At 41.8% G+C, this 19,682-nt stretch overlaps 1 protein-coding gene across 1 annotated transcript in view; it reads right to left on the bottom strand.

The window, feature by feature from the left end:
- The window catches only part of LOC135201156 (general transcription factor 3C polypeptide 1-like), a gene marked incomplete in the record, with an annotated part of 923,347 nt that overhangs the window by 716,168 nt on the left and 187,497 nt on the right, over positions 1-19,682 (bottom strand). Inside the window, 1 exon segment of the mRNA XM_064230032.1 lies at positions 10,177-10,390. Coding sequence (XP_064086102.1) covers positions 10,177-10,390 — 214 coding nt within the window.

Genomic DNA, 19,682 nt, shown 5'->3' with positions numbered 1-19,682 from the left:
TTTAATTTTTCCTACAATATTCTTTCTGTACTTCATAGTTCCAAGCTTATGTGGCCATTTCTCTGGTACTATTTCACGTAGCGACACAGGCTGAGCCCAGAAAAGGGATTTTGATGAAGGAAAAATCTATTTCTTGGCAAGGGCCCGTGTCGCCCAGTGAAATCCCACCCTTCTCTTGTACCCCCCCCCCCCCCTTTTGGCCCAAGCTTGGGTGCTAACTCCAGGTATGACGTCAGAGGCGCTAGCTGTAACGGCAGCGGGGAGTGGGCCTTAGGTCGGCTCCTCTCTAGTAGAGGGATTTTGAAGGAGGATGAATCTAAATGGCAAAGGACCTCTGTTAGTGTTTCACTAGCCCCAGAAAACCATACAGACACCTTTAAATAAGGTGAGCGAGCCAGAATATTCTGGCATTTCCATATTAGCTTTTTTCTCTGGTATGTTAGCAATAATTTACCTAGAAATGTGTGCTAAAGGGACATTTCACTGGGTTACACGAGCCCTTGCCCAGAAATAGATTTTTCCTTCGTCAAAATCCCTTTTTACCTCCCATAGATTATGAGGTACTTTGGGGTCAGGGTTGAAATATGACAATTTGTCGATAATTGCATTTTTCCTAACTATACAAACCTGAGGTCCTTTAACAATAGGAAGGTAACTAGCGGCAGCTGGGACGGTCGTAAGCTTCGAACAAGGGGAGAACGGTAGTTAACTGCTTGTCCGATCGTGCGCGCGCCTGCACGCCTGCACGCCGCACGCCTGAGAGGTGAAGAATCACTTTTGCTTTAGGCCCATGCAAAAAGTTGCAGAGTGAGGGGTGGCATGAGGTGGGACTATATGTAAAGGACCTCAGGTTTGTATAGTTAGGAAAAATGCAATTTTCGACATTTGCTTTGTTCCGATACGTAATACAAACCCTCGGTCCTTTAACAATAGAAAGACTCACTTATTGGTGGGAGGAATCTGAGTCTTTTTGGTGAACAGACTGGTGTTCGTCCAACCCTGGAGTGCCTCCCTGGTCGTAAGAGCAAGGGAGGGATCCAAACCTCTGTCCGATTGATCGGGGTGTGCACCGCAGGATCAATGGTCAGACCTCTGGGCCAAGTACTAAGAGAGAGGCAAGCGTATCTCTTCGTACCAGCAAGCAAGAACTTGTTCCTGTTTGCAAGAGACAATCATAAAATGATGGGTTTGTCTCAAGTTGGCATCCACTTCCTCCCCCTTGTTGGAGGAAGTGGTGGATATTTACTCCTATCCCTACTGAAAGGGATAGGATGGTGCTCTATTGAGTAGCTCACCTGCATCTCGTCCTTACCCAGCAGGGTGATGACCGTATCCCTCTACCCAGAGGTAGAGGGGAGAAAAAGATGGGAAGAGGAGCCAGTCACACTCTCATTCACTCATCCATTCTTACGGTCACACCAGGACTCGATGCTGTTCAGCCTGCGAGGGTCTGGGTTAACTACACAACGTGTTGAGCAACCACCACGGTTCCCAAGGAAAAAGATCCAAGGACCTGTGGGCAATATCCCGAAGGTAGAAGGAGATGTATGCGGTCCGGTTGGGCCAGGCCCCTGCCTTCACTACCTGCGCCACGGAGAAGTTCTTGCAGAACGTGAGAGAATGATGAAGAGGCGTCCACACTCATCCTGGGTGTCGAGTTTCTTCAGACAGCTCCGTTGCGCCTTCACAGGACAAAGCAGCATAGCCTTCGTATCGGAGGCGGTGAAGTCCATTAGGGAGGGTATTGTGAAGGACTTGAACCAATCGTCAGGGACCGAAGGGTTCTGAGTCTTCGCTACGAAGATCGGTACGAAATCGAGCGTCACAAATCCCCATCCCCTTGTGCTTGACTTCGGAAGAAAAGTCATGCAGCTACGTAAGACGAAAAGAAGGGAATAGTCGTATGACCTATCCCTCTTCTCGACTTTGGTTATGTACAGTACTCATACTGACAAACTATTAAGACGAAGTAATGATTGCTCTGGAACAACCGAACTAAGTCCACAGCGTAGTTCGTAACTGACTCGGACGCTCTGACAGCTGCCGACTGACTGGTTTAGAATCGGTAGTGAGGCAAGTTGTCCAAGCATCCAGGTAAGTCACGTGACCTTCGCCCTTTAAAGGGTTATGCTGAGAGACCAAACAAATAATATATTTGTTAGCCACCGATGCCGGACGGCACGGTGATGATTCTCTTAATGCATAAGCTCAAAAGGCGAAAGTCAATTGCCTTCAAAAGACCGAGGTCCCTGACGGCAAGATACTCTCATAGACGTTGAATCTCAGCTAAGGAGAAACAACACTGTGACGTTGAAGACGAAGGTAGGCAATGAATGCAACCTACGTCTTCCAGCTGAATCGAGAGAAGGAATCTCAAGATTCTGAACCTGTGCTTACAAATGACTGAAAACGCTAACCGCTATTTCATTGCTGTCCGATGAGAAGTTGTAGTTGCAATGAAAGCAGGGCGTTCTTCAGTAATGAAAACACAGGGGAGAGCCGCCTGAAGAACTGCTTCTCATGGGCTGAACGTTTGGAAGTAGAGCTGGCAGGTGTGGGAGTAGGCAATGTCTTTCAATACATCTGCTAATCCGGGGTGGACAATGAACAATTGCACACCTCCGAATATGAGATATTTTAAGGACAAACTCAGATTCCGCAAAAATCATTCGCATTATCGCGATACGATGCAGCAAGAGACTATTACAGAATTCTGTTACCGTGCGGTAAACAGAAAGATGAAAGTCGAAGAGATATCTCTGTTTTAAATTCTCGCAATACCAAAGACGATGAATACTAGTGTCACAGCAGTAGAAGGTCATTCATGTATGCGAGAATCCCTGTTAATCAGAGACCTAAGTCCGTGATTGTTGGGCAGAGATACGGTTGGTAGTCAATCAAAGCAGAGGAGAAAGACATAACCGACCGTTCATCTCGAGGCGGCAGCTGGCACTGAGCTGCCTCGGGCAGTTCAATACACAGTAGTTGTCGCTGACTCGTCATCCTGAGTTGCCAGGTAATCCTTTTCCATGAAGGAATGCGTTCGGCTAGAAACACCGAGCATAAAAAGATATGCTCGAGCAATTATATTTATGCGAAACGAATTTCGGTAAATATAAAAGCTTAAATGGTGTTGTTGTGACAACACCATAAGTATATAAAATTGAAACTGGAAACTCCAGGGAGGTTGCAGGCAACCCCGAGTTGCAGTTCAATTAGAATACTTCTCGTCTACGTCGCAATCCGTAGAGTAACCAGGATATGCGCCTACCCCTCGGACCATTCAACTGCTTAGCAGAATCATGTCGCGAGGTTAATATACGTAGTATATTTGTAGGATTCTGAACAACGATCTCCATCCTAAATTCTTTCCCTTCAAGAAAACAAAATAAGGATTGGAGATCGACCGCCTTCGATCTCTAAGAAAGAGAGAGAAGGAGAAGTCTTCCCCGAAGGAAAGCTTCAATGGTGCACAGAATGATGAAGACGAAAATTCAAGCCAAACTGGATATTCCCGTCCGTTCTCTCTAATCCAGGGCTGGCCGCCACTGTGAGATATCTTCCTTCGGCGACAGTCTTCTTCCAACGCTAAGAATTCCAGGAATTCGAGCATTCGGCGAGATCCCCGATTATCGTGGTAACAATTATCGGGAATACTTGTTTAATTCCCTTGGACAGTGGTCTCGCCATGTGCTAGAAATTCTGCCAAATTCTAAGCGCCCAGTGAAACCCCCACCGGATTCGTTAAACAAATATCGGTTGGTTGTCCTCTCGATTCCCGTAGAAATCGGAGATGGTGCAGGGTCCCTCCTCCACGACCGGGGTTACGTCAGGTAGGACCCGAAGGTCCCCCGGTAGCGCAGTCCCCAATCGTGGGATCCTACAGAGAAGTCTGTAGGATCCTACCCCTTTCCCTCGTAGCCGTAAGGAGAGAGGGAATGGGGAAGGAAAAGGATATTGCTCGTCCTTCCAGTGGCACTAGCATTTGGAGACGAGAGTAGGAGCAGCCATCACCTTGCGGCGATGGCCTTCCTCCCACCCCCCTCCCCCCGAGGAGGGTTACGAACTCGTGCTGTAGGTAAGCATCTGCCACCACTGTGAACGTCGTCTGGGTGGGGCTGGTCGACACTTGACAGGAGAGCCAAAACCGTCCTCTGACTCATTCCAGTCCTCGTCGAGATCGAAACCTCTCAGGAGAACGGAAGGGGGGGGGGGGGAGAAGAAGAAGAAGAAGAAGAAGAAGAAGAGCTGCGATACTCCGAAAAAACGCCGCTGTCGCAGCAGAGGAGGGGAAGTAGCTTGCCCGACCGGCTACACCTGAGCGAGCCTTCTCGTCCGGAGACGAGAGGCTCTCCTGGTTCAGAACCAAGTCGAGAAGCTCTTATAACGGCAAGCCCACCGTCAGTCTGGTTCCCTACTCGGGCTCGAGAACGACTTGAGCCGTGGAGCGGCGATCCTTTCCCCAGGTCGTTGTGCTGACGAATCAGTGCAATAACCTGGGCAAAGTTGCTCTGGATCACGGGAGTTACAGCGTCTTGAGGAGTAGGACCGTCCAGTCCCTCCAACAAGAGCAGCTCCCAAGACCCTCCTCCTTCAGAAGAAGGACCAGCAACAGAGAGACAGACTTGACGCTACACCCTCCCCCCCCTGAAGGTCGCCTCCAATCACTTGCGCGTACGTCCTGGCTGGTCCTAAGACCATACGTGGCCCGTGCGGCGTCGTGACGGGATCGTGAGCGGCGCACCTCTCACGATCGCTCCTAGATACATCGCTCTTCCCGGCGTATCCCAAGGAAGTTGAAGGTATCGGAGAGACAGACCTGACGCTACCCCCCCGCCCGCTGGCAGGACCAGCGTGCGTGGGGGTCTGCAGCCGATCACCAACCCGCGGTGGGGATCAGTCTGCAGGCCTGGCCGTGCCGCTCGTGTCGTGCGTCAGACGAGCTGCTGCTGGTCGCCCTATCCGCCCGGTCCCTGTGGGAGCGGCGGTCAGGTGACTTGCAGAGCTCGCTTTCGCAGTGAGACCAGTGAGCGTCCTCAAGGCGCATCAAACCGCTGGTACCAGCCAAGGCTGGTACCGATGGTCGGGGGGACCTATTCCCAGCCTCAGCCCGTGGCTGGTCAGAGACCGTCACGTCTACCAGGGTTACCAGCTGGTCGCTGCGAGAGCGGCCGCTGGCCTGGCGCTGAGCGAACTCTGGCGCCAAAATTTTGGCTATATGCTCTCCCACGGGAGATCGTATACTCGGAACTTCTCGCGAACGAGAGACCGAGCCGGAACCTGGCGTAGCGGTAGCGCCGCAAACACCAGGCGAGGAAGTACCGTGGTATCGGTACGCCTCTGGTCCCCGTCTTCTTCTTCCTTGTGGAAGAGGAGACGGACCCTGTTCCCGAAAGAGCAGGATGACTGGCAGAAGAACCCCCCCATCCCACGGCGTGAAACGAGCCCTTAGAAGTTCCTGAAGGAGTCTTCTTAGGGGGGAAACCCGGGTTACCAGCTGGTCGCTGCGAGAGCGGCCGCTGGCCTGGCGAGAGTCACCTGAGCGGCTCTCACCAGCCTTCTGCTCCGTGCCGCGGTCTTGGCGCCGAGCAAACTCTGGCGCCGAAACTTTGGCTGCACGGTCTCCCGAGGGAGAGCGTACACTCCAGACCTCCCGCGAACGAGAGACCGAGCCGGAACCTAGCGTAGCGGCATCGCCGCTAGCACCAGGCGAGGAAGTACCAGTGCTAACCGATACTCCTCTGGTCCCCGTCTATCTCTTCCTTGCGGAAGGGGAGACGGGCCCCGTTCCCGAAGGAGCAGGAGGACCAGCAGAAGGACCCCCCCGTCCCACCGGGGTGGGACGGGCCCTTAGAAGTTCCCGAAGGAGACTTAGGGGGGGAGGCAGCTTTCTTCTTCTTCGGCTTATGGGCCTTAGAAGTCGAAGGGGAAGAGGCAGCAGCAGACGATGAAGACGAAGATGACACCTTCCTCTTCTTCTCTTCTTCCTCGTCAGCCGGAGACTTACAAGACTCAGAAGACGTAGTCTTTTTGGACGTTGTCTTCTCCAGGGTCTTGATCTCTCATTTCCCCTTTACTTTGGGGATAGGTTGAGTGGACTTTGGTCTGGCCAAAATCTCACTCTCTGAAAATCTTTGAAAAGATGTAGAAGAGTGGACAGGGGAAGAAGAAGACCCAGAAGGACCCAAGGGAAGCCCTTGGGCCCCCAACAAACCTGCCTCAACAAACATACCAACTGGGTCACCTACCACCATAGGTTCCAAGTTAAGGTAAGGTCGCCACGTCGTCTGCCAATTTGGGGTTACTCTGGGCCGCCAGCGCTTGGGCCACCTGGACCTGGATGGATGAGATGTAGGGGGCCGCCACTGCCAGGTCAACGTAGGATGTCGGTTTCGCTCCGGGGAAGAGGCGGAGAGCCATACCCTTATCCAAAATGTATGGCTGCCCCTTCGCAGCGTTCTTTCCGAAGCTGCCGACCCAGGCCTTCAGGGTGGCTGTCGCGGCGTTCTTCACTGCGGTGCGGAGGCCTGTAAGAGAAGGTTATTTTAGGCCTCAAGGAAGGCTGGAGAATGGCCCATATATGTCAAGATTTCATCATACATCATGAAAATTCATATATCTCTATTATACAGCGGAAGGAATTCGATATAAACTTACACCGGAGGTAAATTGTTCTACTAGCTCGTAACATATCGAGGATGCCTCGTGGTGCCATACCACTGAGTCCCCGAAGTGGATGGCGCAGACGGCGTGGGTCCTGCAGATCTCATGACCGCAGGGATCCTGGAGTACGGCGTTACAGCCGGACTCCTGGCAGTTGGTAGCCTGTAAGTGGACAGATACATGAGTATCAACACTAGTTAACGGGGTTAGCCTGTTAAGAGATATAATGCTCCGCCATATGCCGGAGCGGAGAATTATATGTTAACCTTCTCCTGTTCTCTTGATAGTCCATAGGTCAAGTATGCTAGTAGCAGATTCCGGTACGCCGGAGAAGGGGTTTCACCAAACTAGCAACCAGACTCAACGCCGGGGTGGTACAAGTACGGCGGGGAGAAGCAAGAGAAAGTTAATCTAATGATAATATAATTAGACAAGGAGGAGCATAGCTCCGCCGTAGAAATTAAGCCAACCGAAGGAGACCCCGATGAGAGGGTGCTCCGCCGGTAGCGGAATATACATAAAACAAAAACAACAATAAAAGGAAGCATGTATGGAGCTCTTCTCCGTCATCCCCCCCACCAAGAGCTGGCGGAACCAGTCGATCCCGCCGCGCCAGGGGGGGGAAGACCGAGGTAGGAGAGAGCGATAGGGACCCCAGGGTCTCCCAAGAGCAGACGAATCAGATGGCCAGTCTGACCCGAACGCACCCGGGAGCCCCCGTGGAGCCTAAGGAGAGAACGGTATGACAAGACATAATATATATATAACCCTACCCCCACACGAGACTCCCGTATCCCCTCCGTAGAGGGGAGGAGGGGAGAGAGCTCGAGTGTTGTCATGGCAACGTGAGCGAGCGGAGCGTGCCTCCCCGACCCCCGTAGAGGGAGGGGAGGGAGGGGGGGGTACTGAGCCAGTGGCTCAGTGCGATCGCCTGGCCCACCGTGAACGTGATATGACCACGTGGACGGTAGGTCCGACGAAGAGGTAGCCTAGGCTACTCTAACCGTCTCAACATGCTACACCAAAATTACAAAATAAATTTATAATATAAAAGAAAAGAAGGGAATCATAGAAGAAGAGAAAGGAACGTCCTAGAGAGGCTTGGAAACCGACCCTGGAAGGGGGGGCGCCTAACCGCTCAGGAGCTGGACTCTGCCGGTACGTCGGAACGGAGGGCAATTACCAGGGTGGTAGGACTAGGAGAAAAGGACATGAGTCCTACATGCCTAACAGACCAAGACAAAGGCACATGCATGCATGAACACTGAGCTAAGGTAAAAAGGCATGAGCTCAATCGAGCTGGATTCCCCGAATAGTCAAATTAAGCAAAATCTTAGCAGAATCTTGCACGTCACGAAGGCATATAATAATAAAACACTGCATAGAACAGTTACTACGGTATGGGAGACCGCAGGAACTGAAAAGGAATCACACGAGGCGAACCGGGTAGGTGAGCCTGTAGCCATGCGGTGGAGGCACCGTTATAAAACCTAAATAAAGGTAATAAAACGGGTCCTAACTGGCTAAAATTACGTGAAACACTTAGTCAGTACTTAACTTAGTTGCAGCAAAAGCTTGGAGCTCCATCGTGATGATAAATCCAACGAGAAAGCGAAATAATACACAGCAAAGAAAAACGTGTGCGTGTAAGATCTGCTAACAGAAAAGGATGGCCGCTAGAGGCACTGATGTTAGCGTGGGAGGGTTGGTAGTAGTAGTTGCTGACGCAGGCTGTGTATCAGCTCTCTCTAGCAGGGGGATTTTGTGAAGGAGATATCTAAATGACAAGAGGTCCGTGGTAGTGGCTTCACTCGCCCCAGAAACCATACCGATACCCTCTTTTTATTTAGGGTGAGCGAGTCAGAGTACTCTGACATTCCATTTTGGTTTTTTCTCTGGTAATGTTAGCAATTTTTACCTTAGAAATATGAACTAAAAGGATATATCACAAAGCGACACGGGCTTGGCCCAGAAAATTTGTCATATTTCCACAAGACTTAATCCAAACTAACAACTATTTACATACAGGCAGTCCCTGGTTATCAGCGACCCAGTTATATGTGCTTGTCTTGCGATGACAATAACTGAATTTTTGGGGCCTAGCCTGTTATCAGCATCGTTAACAGGGGATTGGCACTATTATCACTGATTTTTGGTTACTGTCATGCAGTTAGGAACAGAACCCCCCGCCGATAACCGTGGACTGCCTTTACAAGGTTACTGGACTTGAAAGTGGGAACAAATTCCAGGGGTTCAAGAGCCCCCTCACCAGTTGATATCTGGGTTGTTGAGAGAAACTTCTGCAGTTAGAGGTGCTTGACCATGAATGAGCTGGAAGTGTTCCATTGCCCCACGCCCAACTGCCCCAGCTTTGATGATGAAGCCTGGGAAAACAAGTTGTCCCATGAGTCCTCTCTCTTAATCTCTATGGCTCTATATTATTAAAGGTGGGAAGTAGAAGGGGAAGTCAGTGATAAGGCTGTTCTGTAGATTCAGCCAGCTCTCCTGCAACAGCTGCCTTTACACCACAAACAGGAATGACTCTCTCTTCTTGAGGATTGTGTTGGCACCCCCACACAGGCTACCTGCCAAATTGTGCAGGAGAGTGCCTTTCCCAATTGGGTCAGGAGGCATCTCACTACTAGCTATCTGTCCTGCCTGCTGGCAGTGCCTCCTTTCTCTTCAAGCAGGGCACCCTGGCAACAGTACAGCCAGGAAACTACCTGCAATGCCCTTGCCAGCATCAACTCCTGGTTTTCCTCCACATAATTAAGACAGATACCACGCTGTCTAAAACTCCCCACGAGCATATTGTTGCCCAGCCTACAGGGAGATAGATCCAACATCCTTGGAATAGCAGATAATACTTCACCTGCCTGGGGAAGGGGGCTGCAGCTTTTCTGACAGCTGCTGCCAGGGAGCCTTTCCAGCTGGCTAACTGGGCATTCACTCCAACCTGCAAGCCCTCTGCCAAGTGAGATCAGGGAAGTTGCTCAAAGTGATTTGTGTGGAACAACCTGAATACTATTCAGGATGATAAAGTGAATGTTTTATAGTCTTGACCTGCACTCCTCAAATGAAAAACAGAAATCTGTCATCCATTATCCAATTCCAAAAAGACTTACAGAACTCAGTTATGCCAAAATGCAACACAAGTCACACAAGTATAAAATGTGAGCGAGGGAATCTAGAGGTGGAAGAACTCCCTTCAACACTTTGGCACTGCTAACTGAAGAATGTTGAAATACCAAAAACTCGCCCAAATCCTTACAACTGGTTTAAACTGTATCCATAGTAATGGTTTAAAATTACAAAGACAGAAAAATATTTCATAATCCATTGTCAAACATAATAAACCATGAAGCATTTCAAAAAAAGTTTAAAACTAAAATTTTACAAAAATCTAGAAAACACTCCATACTCCACAAAATATGCAAATTTTCAGTTCTACAGTTAATGTATTACAAGAATGAATGCTTTTACATCTCTAAACAATGCCATTAAAGCATATACCTTCTTTTGATCCAAGATCCCAGGATAAGAGTCTTCATCTTCATCATCATCAGCTATATCATCTAGTTTACAAACTTCCTGTGGGTCGATTCCTGGATTAACAAGTTCCATGATGCGAATATATCTCTCAGCATCTTTTCCTTTGCATCGCCATTGAGAAGGAGAAGCATCAGGGTAAATACGTCGATAGGGGGCATTAACATTCTTAATATACCTTGAAAGACAAGATAACAGTAAATTGATTACAACAAAATATGTTATGGTACTGTGCATTTCCCATACTAAACTAATAATCACTTTCTATCAGCCCTTCATTTTCTTGGAAAAAATACTGCTGAATTTGTATAAAATACTTCATGAGGTATGGGTGGTACCAAGATCCCTCTTAATATCTACACATAAGCAACATCTTATTAGTTAACATAAATGAAAACTAATCAATTTTCTCAGTTAGGCATAAATGATTGTAGTAATGCCAAAAGCTAAGAATCCACATTGCAAAAATAGGAAAAGTAGTCACTGATTTTTGGATTTCACCATTATGCAATGGACTCCAGACACTTGACTTATTAATCTGTATTTATACATATAGTATATGAATACAGGCAGTCTCCAGTTATTGAAAGACTCGGGTAATGGCAATCTGGTTTTATGGCACTTGTCTAGCACCATAAAATCAGTGATTTATGGTGCCATAACAGGCTGAGTTTCAGTTATCGGTGCCATAAGGTGCTGATAATAGAGTTATGACACCATTACGTACCTAACAGAGGTGCCACTAACAGAAACTTGTCACCATAAGTACCATAAATCGCAGTTTCAGTTAACCCTCTTACGCCGAAGCGGTAAAAAAAAAATTGTCTCCCGTGTGCCGGAGGTGTTTCAGAGTGAGCTCGGAAGCGGAAAAAATATTTTTTTCAAAAAATCACAGCGCGCTTAGTTTTCAAGATTATGAGTTCATTTTTGGCTCCTTTTTTTGTCATTGGCTGAAGTTTAGTATGCAACCATCAGAAATGAAAATAATTATCATTATCATATATAAATAATGCGATATATGATAGTGCAAAAATGAAATTTCATATATAATTGTATTCAAATCACGCTGTGCGCAAAACGGTTAAGGTAACAAATTACTTTTTTTCGTTGTAATGTACACTAAATTGCGATCATTTTGGTATATAACACATTGTAAAACGATAAAAGCAACACAGAGAAAATATTATCACAAAATAATGCATGAATTCGTAACGCGCGGACGTAAACAAATATTTTTTTTAAAAATTCACCATAAATCTAAATATTGTTCTAGAGACTTCCAATTTCTTTCAAAATGAAGACAAATGACTGCTTATTACTGTACTGTAAGAGTATTAGCTTACAATTGCAGTTTTCGACCATATCTGACGAGTTAAAGTTGACCGAATGTCAAATTTTTTTATATATATTTTTATATGCAATTATTTCAGAAATAAGAAAAGCTACAACCTTCAAATATTTTTCGTTTTATTCTACATGAAATTGCCCACATTTTCATATATAAAACTCTATGAAATGCCTAATATGAAACGGAGCAAATATTCCGAGAATGGTACGTACGCATTTCGGAGATTTGTGGCGGAGAATCCGCGCGCGGAGGGAAGGAAAGATTTTTATTTAAATTCACCATAAATCAAAATATTGTGCTAGAGACTTCCAATTTGTTTCAAGATGAAGATAAATGACTGAATATTACTTGACTGTAAGAGTTTTAGCTTACAATTGCGTTTTTTGACCATTTCGGTAGAGTCAAAGTTGACCGAACGTGGTTTTTTTTCTATTTATCGTGATTTATATGCAAATATTTCAGAATGAGAAAAGCTACAACCTTCAATTATTTTTTTTTGTATTCTACATGAAATTGCACACATTTCCATATATAAAACTTTATGTAACGGCTAATTTTAAAATGGTGCAAACATTACCACAATCGCATGTATGATTTTTTTCGGAAGAGTTACCGCGTAGACGTAAGGCAAAAGATTTTTCATAAATTCACCATAAATCAAAATATTGTGCTAGAGACTTCCAATTAGTTGCAAAATTAAGGAAAATGATTGAATATTACTAAAATATAAGAGTTTTAGCTTACAATTGCGTTTTTCGACTATTTCGGTAGAGTCAAAGTTGACCAAAGGTTGAAATTTTGGCAATTATCGTTATTTATATGAAAATATCTCAAAACTGATAAAAGCTACAATCATGAGTATTTTATTGTTGTATTCTACATAAAAATGCACACATTTTCATATATAATATGTTTTTTCCTTAATAAACGCTCCAAGAAGAGGTCCATTGGAGGACGAAACTGTTGGGCATTTTCTGAGATATACCTTTTTTCATTTTCCTATGTGGAATACAACTGAATTACTATATCTTCGTGCCTAAGAAGATTACCAGTACTATATAATACTTCATGTAACAGCTAATTTACAATGGTACAAAAATTATGTCAAAGTGACAAAATAATTTCCGAGATGTGTCACAGATACTTTTTAGTGCGGCAAGAAAGAAATTCGCGCTTGCGCGCCTGCGTAACAATTGTAAACAAAACAACACCTTGATCCGTTAACTCCCAGCATCCCCCAAGGCGCGTGATTCAAAAGTTTTAGGCTGGTAGGCCTATAAGTATTTTTCCGCGAATTTAAAAAAAAACTTTTGTAAGTCGACGTAAAATACGTCCAGTCGGCACACGTGAGACAAAAAATGTCGACGTAAAATACGTCCAGTCGGCGTAAGAGGGTTAATGGCAGTTTTCGTTTATGTTTACAAAAATCATATGATTCCTAAAAATGCAGAGTACATATGATCATTCTAAACTGTTATTGACTACCAAAATAATAATGATGTTTTGTATTGAAAATGAATGTTATGTATATTCCAAACATTATTACATACTACCATGACTAGTACTATTAAAATTTCGAAAGATTATCTTGCTGTGAACACTACCATAATTTTACTTTCATATAGTACCCACATTTTTTTCAGCTGGCTGGCCTCGCATAGATAAAAGTTGACTTCACTGATACAGAATTACTTCACGAATAGACTTATGAAGATATGACGATAATATATAAGGTAAAAAATGGTTTTAAGTATTTTGTTTACACTTTGTTGCCAATACCAAACAACAGTAAAATAATCCATGACACTGTTTGTATGACTGCATTGTTCTGAGAAGTTATATACTTATACTCCCAAAATAATAATGAAGTTAGAATTAATTTTAGCCTTAATGTTATTACTACCATAATTACACTACTACTATTAAAATTTCTAAAACGTTATCGAATAAAGGTCGCTGTGAACTCAACTGTATACATACTAAATTTTTATAAATTTATTATTTACATTTTGTGGCTGGCCACTCGAAGTATACTAAGTTGAGTAAAGTTATGTGGAATTATTCCTTGAATAGGCTATCTATTATGAAGATATGCTGATAATATATATGGCGAGAATGGTTTTATTACCTTTATTGTCAGTTAACCCTTAAACGCCAACTGGACATATTATACGTCGACTAAAATTGTCTGTCGGGTGCTTAATTGACGTACGATACGTCGACTACAAAAAGTTTTTTTAAATATTTGCGGAAAAATTATAGGCCTAGTTTGAGAAAAATTTTAAATCAAGCATCTTGAAGGATGCTGGGAGTTCACGGATCAAGCTGTTGTTTTGTTAACAAGCATTACCCAGGCACGCATAAGCGAATTTCTTTCTTCTCGCACTAAAAAGCATCAGCGACACATCTCAGAAATTCTTTTGTCACTTTGTCGTAATTTTTGCACCACTTTATATTAGCCGTTACATAGAGTTTTATATATGAAAATGTGCTCAATTTCATGTAGAATACAAACAAAAAATCCATGCTTGTAGCCAAAACTTCAACTTCGGTCAACTTTGACTCAACCGAAATGGTCAAAAAATGCAATTGTAAGCTAAAACTCTTACATTCTAGTAATATTCAATCATTTACCTTCATTTTGCAACAAATTGGAAGTCTCTAGCACAATATTTTGATTTATGGTGAATTTTTGAAAAAAAAAACTTTATCCTTACGTCCGTGCGGTAACTATGCCGAAAAAATCAGAAATTCTTTCGTCAGATTGTCGTAATGTTTGCACCGTTTTATATTAGCCGTTACATAAAGTTTTATATATGAAAATGTGCGCAGTTTTATGTAGAATACAACAAAAAACAACCCATGGTTGTATTTATCACTTTTGAAATATTTTCATATAAATAATGATAAGTGCCAAAATTTCAACCTTCAGTCAACTTTGACTCGATCGAAATGGTCGAAAAACGCAACTGTAAGCTAAAACTCTTACATTCTAGTAATATTCAATCATTTACCTTTATTTTGCAACAAATTGGAAGTCTCTAGCATAATATTTTGATTTATGGTGAATTTTTGAAAAACACTTTTTCCTTCCCTCAGCATGCGGTAACTGCCGAAAATCTCAGAAATTCTTTCATCAGTTTGTCGTAATGTTTGCACCATTTTATATTAGCTGTAACATAAAGCTTTATATATGAAAATGCGTGCAATTTCAAGTAAAATACAACATAGAACAACCCATGGTAGTAGCTTTTATCAGTTTTGAAATATTTTCATATAAATAACGATAAGTGCCAAAATTTCAACCTTTGGTCAACATTGAATTGACCGAAATAGACGAAAAATGCAATTGTAAGCTAAAACTCTTGCATTCTACTAATATTCAATCATTTACCTTCATTTTACAACAAATTGGAAGTCTCTAGCACCTTATTTTGATTTATGGCGAATTTTTGAAAAACACCTTTTTTTTTATGTCCACGCCGTAACTCTGTTGAAAAAATCAGAAATTCTTTTGTCAGTTTATCGTAATGCTTGGACTGTTACATTAATTAGCCGTTACATAAAGTTTTATATACGAAAATGTGCGCAATTGCATGTAGAATACAACTATATAGATCTCATGGTTGTAGCTTTTACCAGTTTTGAAATATTTTCATATAAATCACGATAAGTGCCAAATTTAAACTTTGGTCAACTTTGACTCAACCGAAATGGTAAAAAAACGCAATTGTAAGCTAAAATTCTCACATTCTTGTAATATTCAATCATTTACCTTCAATTTGCGACAAATTGGAAAATTGTAGCACAATATTTTGATTTATGGTGAATTTTGGAAAAAACTTTTTCCTTATGTCCGCGCGCGGTAACTGTCGAAAATCTCAGAAATTCTTTCGTCAGTTTGTCGTAGTGTTTGCACCGTTTTATATTAGCCATTACATAAAGTTTTATATATGAAAATGTGTGCAATTTCATGTAGGATACAAAAAACCTAATGGTTGTAGCTTTTATCAGTTTCGAAATATTTTCATATAAATCACGATAAGTGCCAAATTTCAACCTTCGGTCAACTTTGACTCAACCAAAATGGTTGAAAACTGAAATTGCAAGGTAAAAACACTTACAGTCTAGTAATATTCAATCAATTACCTTCATTTTGCAACAATCGGGAAGTCTCTATCACAATATTTAGATTTATGGTGAATTTTTGAAAAAAAAATTTTGTTTACGTCAGCGCGTTACGAATTCATGCATCATTTTATGATAATATTTTCGCTGTGTTGCTTTGATCATTTTACAATTTGTTATATAACAAAATCATCGCAATTTAGTGTACAATACAACAAAAAAATTAACTCATTAGCTTTAACCTTTTTGCTCACAGGACAATTTTATACAACTATATATGAAATTCTTTTTCGCGCTGTCATATATTCCAATATTCATATATGATAATGATATTGTTTTCATTTCTGATGATTGCATACTAAACTTCGGGCAATGACAAAAAAAATGAGCCAAAAATGAACTCTTAATCTTAAAAACTAAGCGTGCTGTGATTAAAAAAAAAAAAAAAAAACTTCTGCTTATGCCCTAACTCCCGAATGCCACATACGAGAGACACTTTGGTAAATAGCAGCTCGGCAATCAAGGGTTAATATCATAATGCGACTCTGTTCATGTACGTTGGTGGTTATTGCACTGCAACTAGGCTTAGCCTACCAATGAATGCCATACATAAACCTTGAATATGCTATTTATTGTGAAGATATGCCAATAATATATAAGGTGAGAATTATTTTATTACCCTTATTGTCAGTTAACCCTTTAACGCCGAAGGGGTATAAATCGTCCCCCGTATGCTGGCGGGGTTTGGGAGTGAGTGGCGAAGAAGAAAATTTTTTTTTTTTTTCAAAAAATCATAGCACGCTTAGTTTTCAAGATTAAGAGTTCATATTTGGCTCTTTTTTTTTTGTTATTGTGTGAAGTTTAGTATGCAACCATCAGAAATGGAAAAAAAATATTATCATCATATATAAATAATGGGGTATATGATAGTGCGAAAAAAAATGTCATATATAATTGTATTCAAATCACGCTGTGAGCAAAACAGTTAAAACTAACGATATAATTTTTTATACATTGTATTGTACACTAAATTTGGATCATTTTGGTATATAACACATTTTAAAACGATCAAGGCAACACAGAGAAAATATTATCACAAAATGATGCATAAATTCGTAACGTGCGGACGTAAAAAAAAGCCGTTTTCAAAAATTCACCATAAATCAAAATATTGTGCTAGAGACTTCCCGTTTCTTGCAAAATGAAGGTAATTGATTGAATATTACTAGACTGTAAGTGTTGTAGCTTACAATTGCAGTTTTCGACCATTTCAGTCAAGTTAAAGTTGACCAAAAGTTGAAATTTTTCTATTTATCGTTATTTATATGAAAATATTTCAAAACTAATAAAAGCTACAACCATACGTTGTTTTTGGTTGTATTCTACATTAAATTGCGCAGATTTTCATATATAAAACTTTATGTAACGGCTAATTTAAAATGGTGCAAACATTACGACAATCGGACGAAAATATTTCTGATTTTTTTGGAAGAGTTACCGCGTGGACGTAAGGAAATATTGTGTTAGAGACTTCCAATTTGTTGAAAAATAAAGGTAAATGATTGAATATTACTAGAATGTAAGAGTTTTAGCTTACAATTACGTTTTTCAACCATTTCGGTTGAGTCAAAGTTGACCGAAAGTTGAAATTTTGGCACATCGTTATTTATATGAAAATATTTCAAAACTAATAAAAGCTACAACCATGGATTGTTTAAGGTTGTATTCTACATGAAATTGCCACATTTTCATATATAAAACTTTATGTAACAGCTAATTTAAAATGGTGCAAACATTACGACAATCGGACGAAAAAATTTCTGATTTTTTTCGGAAGTTACCGCGTGGACGTAAGGAAAAATCTGGTTTTTTTTTTTTTTCATAAATTCACCATAAATCGAAATATTGTGCTAGAGACTTCCAATTTATTGCAAAATAAAGGTAAATGATTGAATATTACAAGAATATAAGAGTTTTAGCTTACAATTGCGTTTTTCGACCATTTCGGTAGAGTCAAAGTTGACCGAAGGTTGATATTTTGGCACTTGTTGTTATTTATATGAAAATATTTCAAAACTGATAAAAGCTACAACCATGGGTTGTTTTTAGATGTATTCTACGTGAAATTGCGCACATTTCCAAATATAAAACTTTATGTAACGGCTAATTCAAAATTGTGTAAACATTACGACAAACTGACGAAAAAATTTCTGATTTTTTTCGGAAGTTACCATGCGGACGTAAGGAAGAAGTTTTTTCATAAATTGACCATAAATCAAAATATTGTGCTAGAGACTTCCAATTTGTTGCAAAATGAAGGTAAATGATTGAATATTACTAGAATATACGAGTTTTGGCTTGCAATTGCGTTTTTCGACCATTTCGGTAGTCAAAGTTGACCAAAGGTTGAAATTTTGGCACTTATCGTTATTTATATGAAAATATTTCAAAACTGATAAAAGCTACAACCATGAGTTGTTTTTAGTTGTATTCTACATGAAATTGTGCACATTTTCATATATAATACCCCATGTAACAGCTAATTTAAAATGGTGCAAAAATTATGTCAAAGTGACAAAATAATTTCTGAGATGTGTCGCTGATACTTTTTAGTGTGATAAGAAAGACATTCGCGCTTGCACGCCTGCGTAACGATTGTAAACAAAACAACGCCTTGATCAGTGAGCTCCCAGCATCCCCCAAGGCGCATGATTCAGAAGTTTTTGCCTAGTAGGCCTATAACTATTTTTTGCGAATTTTAAAAAACTTTTTTTTATATCGACGTACCATACGTCCAATCGACACCCAACAGACAATTTATATAGACGTTTAATACGTCCAATCGGCGTTAAAGGGTTAATATCATAATGTGAGTCTTTGCATGTATGTTGGTGGTTATCGGACCGCGGCCGAGGCCTAGCCTGCCGATAAACATCGCATATGCAACACAAACATACCCGCGATGCTGCGATTCATACCAGCGATATGGCATGAGAAGCGGTCCAAGAAAAAAACCAGTGAATAACTGATTCCGTGATTGCTGATCCGCGACTAAGTGATGCCCCACTGTAGAGAATTATGACAAAAATTCATCCATTTCAGGGTGTCATGTGTGGCATAATGTTTCAATGTTGATAGTTATTTTAACAATAACAGAATTACAGATGACAGAGGGGCATTTAAATTAGCTGAGTCTCTGTTGGATTTTAGGAATGGGGATTTGAATCTGCGTTACTGCGATCATTGTTTTGCTAGTTGCTTAACCTGGTCAACTCTCTAAGAATTTCTTAGGATAGCCTATGGACCTCAAGAGCACGAAGGCTTAGTCTGCAGTGTAAAGGGTTTTTATAAATCCAGGTTAGTCAGCAGTCTTTGCCCAATTTTATTTCTCAACTTTGTGTAGATGAAACTTATTTAGTAAAGATGTTGAGAGGGTATGAATGGGTAAATAATAACAGTATTCCCTTAGATGATTTTCAGAGACTTTTATGCTGGTCTGAGTTGGCCCTAAATGGGGCAATTATTAGTTGTGTTAATAACACAGACTCTGCGTCTGATGAGATGCTAAATATTTCTCAGGTACATGAGAATACACCAAATTACCCGCCAATCAAGAGCACTTTATCTTAAGGGGCAACTTCTTTTGATATAGCACTGAAAGGGGATTCAAGTTTTGTTTCCAATAGCTCTTGTGTGAGAATAGAACCTCAGAGAGAGCCTAATATTGCTTGTAGTGGCCCTGCAGCCAAATTTAATGGTGACAGGGTATTTGTGGATCAAGTATGGTTATTCAGTTTTTTAATTGCCATAGGATAGGGCATACTAAGAAGTTCTGCAGAGTTAAATATTGTAATAGTTGTAAATGTTTTGAGCATTATTGGCGGTCTTGTCCGTTTCTGAATATGATTAGTGTTCGTTCAGCATTTCAGGGTTTTGATAACTCGAGTGAGAGCTCATGAAGGGGATTATTTAAGCGAAGGTTGGTCGGTAAGGG

Source organism: Macrobrachium nipponense, chromosome 28 (genome assembly GCF_015104395.2).
Source record: "Macrobrachium nipponense isolate FS-2020 chromosome 28, ASM1510439v2, whole genome shotgun sequence".
Lineage (NCBI taxonomy): Eukaryota > Metazoa > Arthropoda > Malacostraca > Decapoda > Palaemonidae > Macrobrachium > Macrobrachium nipponense.
This window is presented reverse-complemented; position numbering and strand designations above follow the sequence as displayed.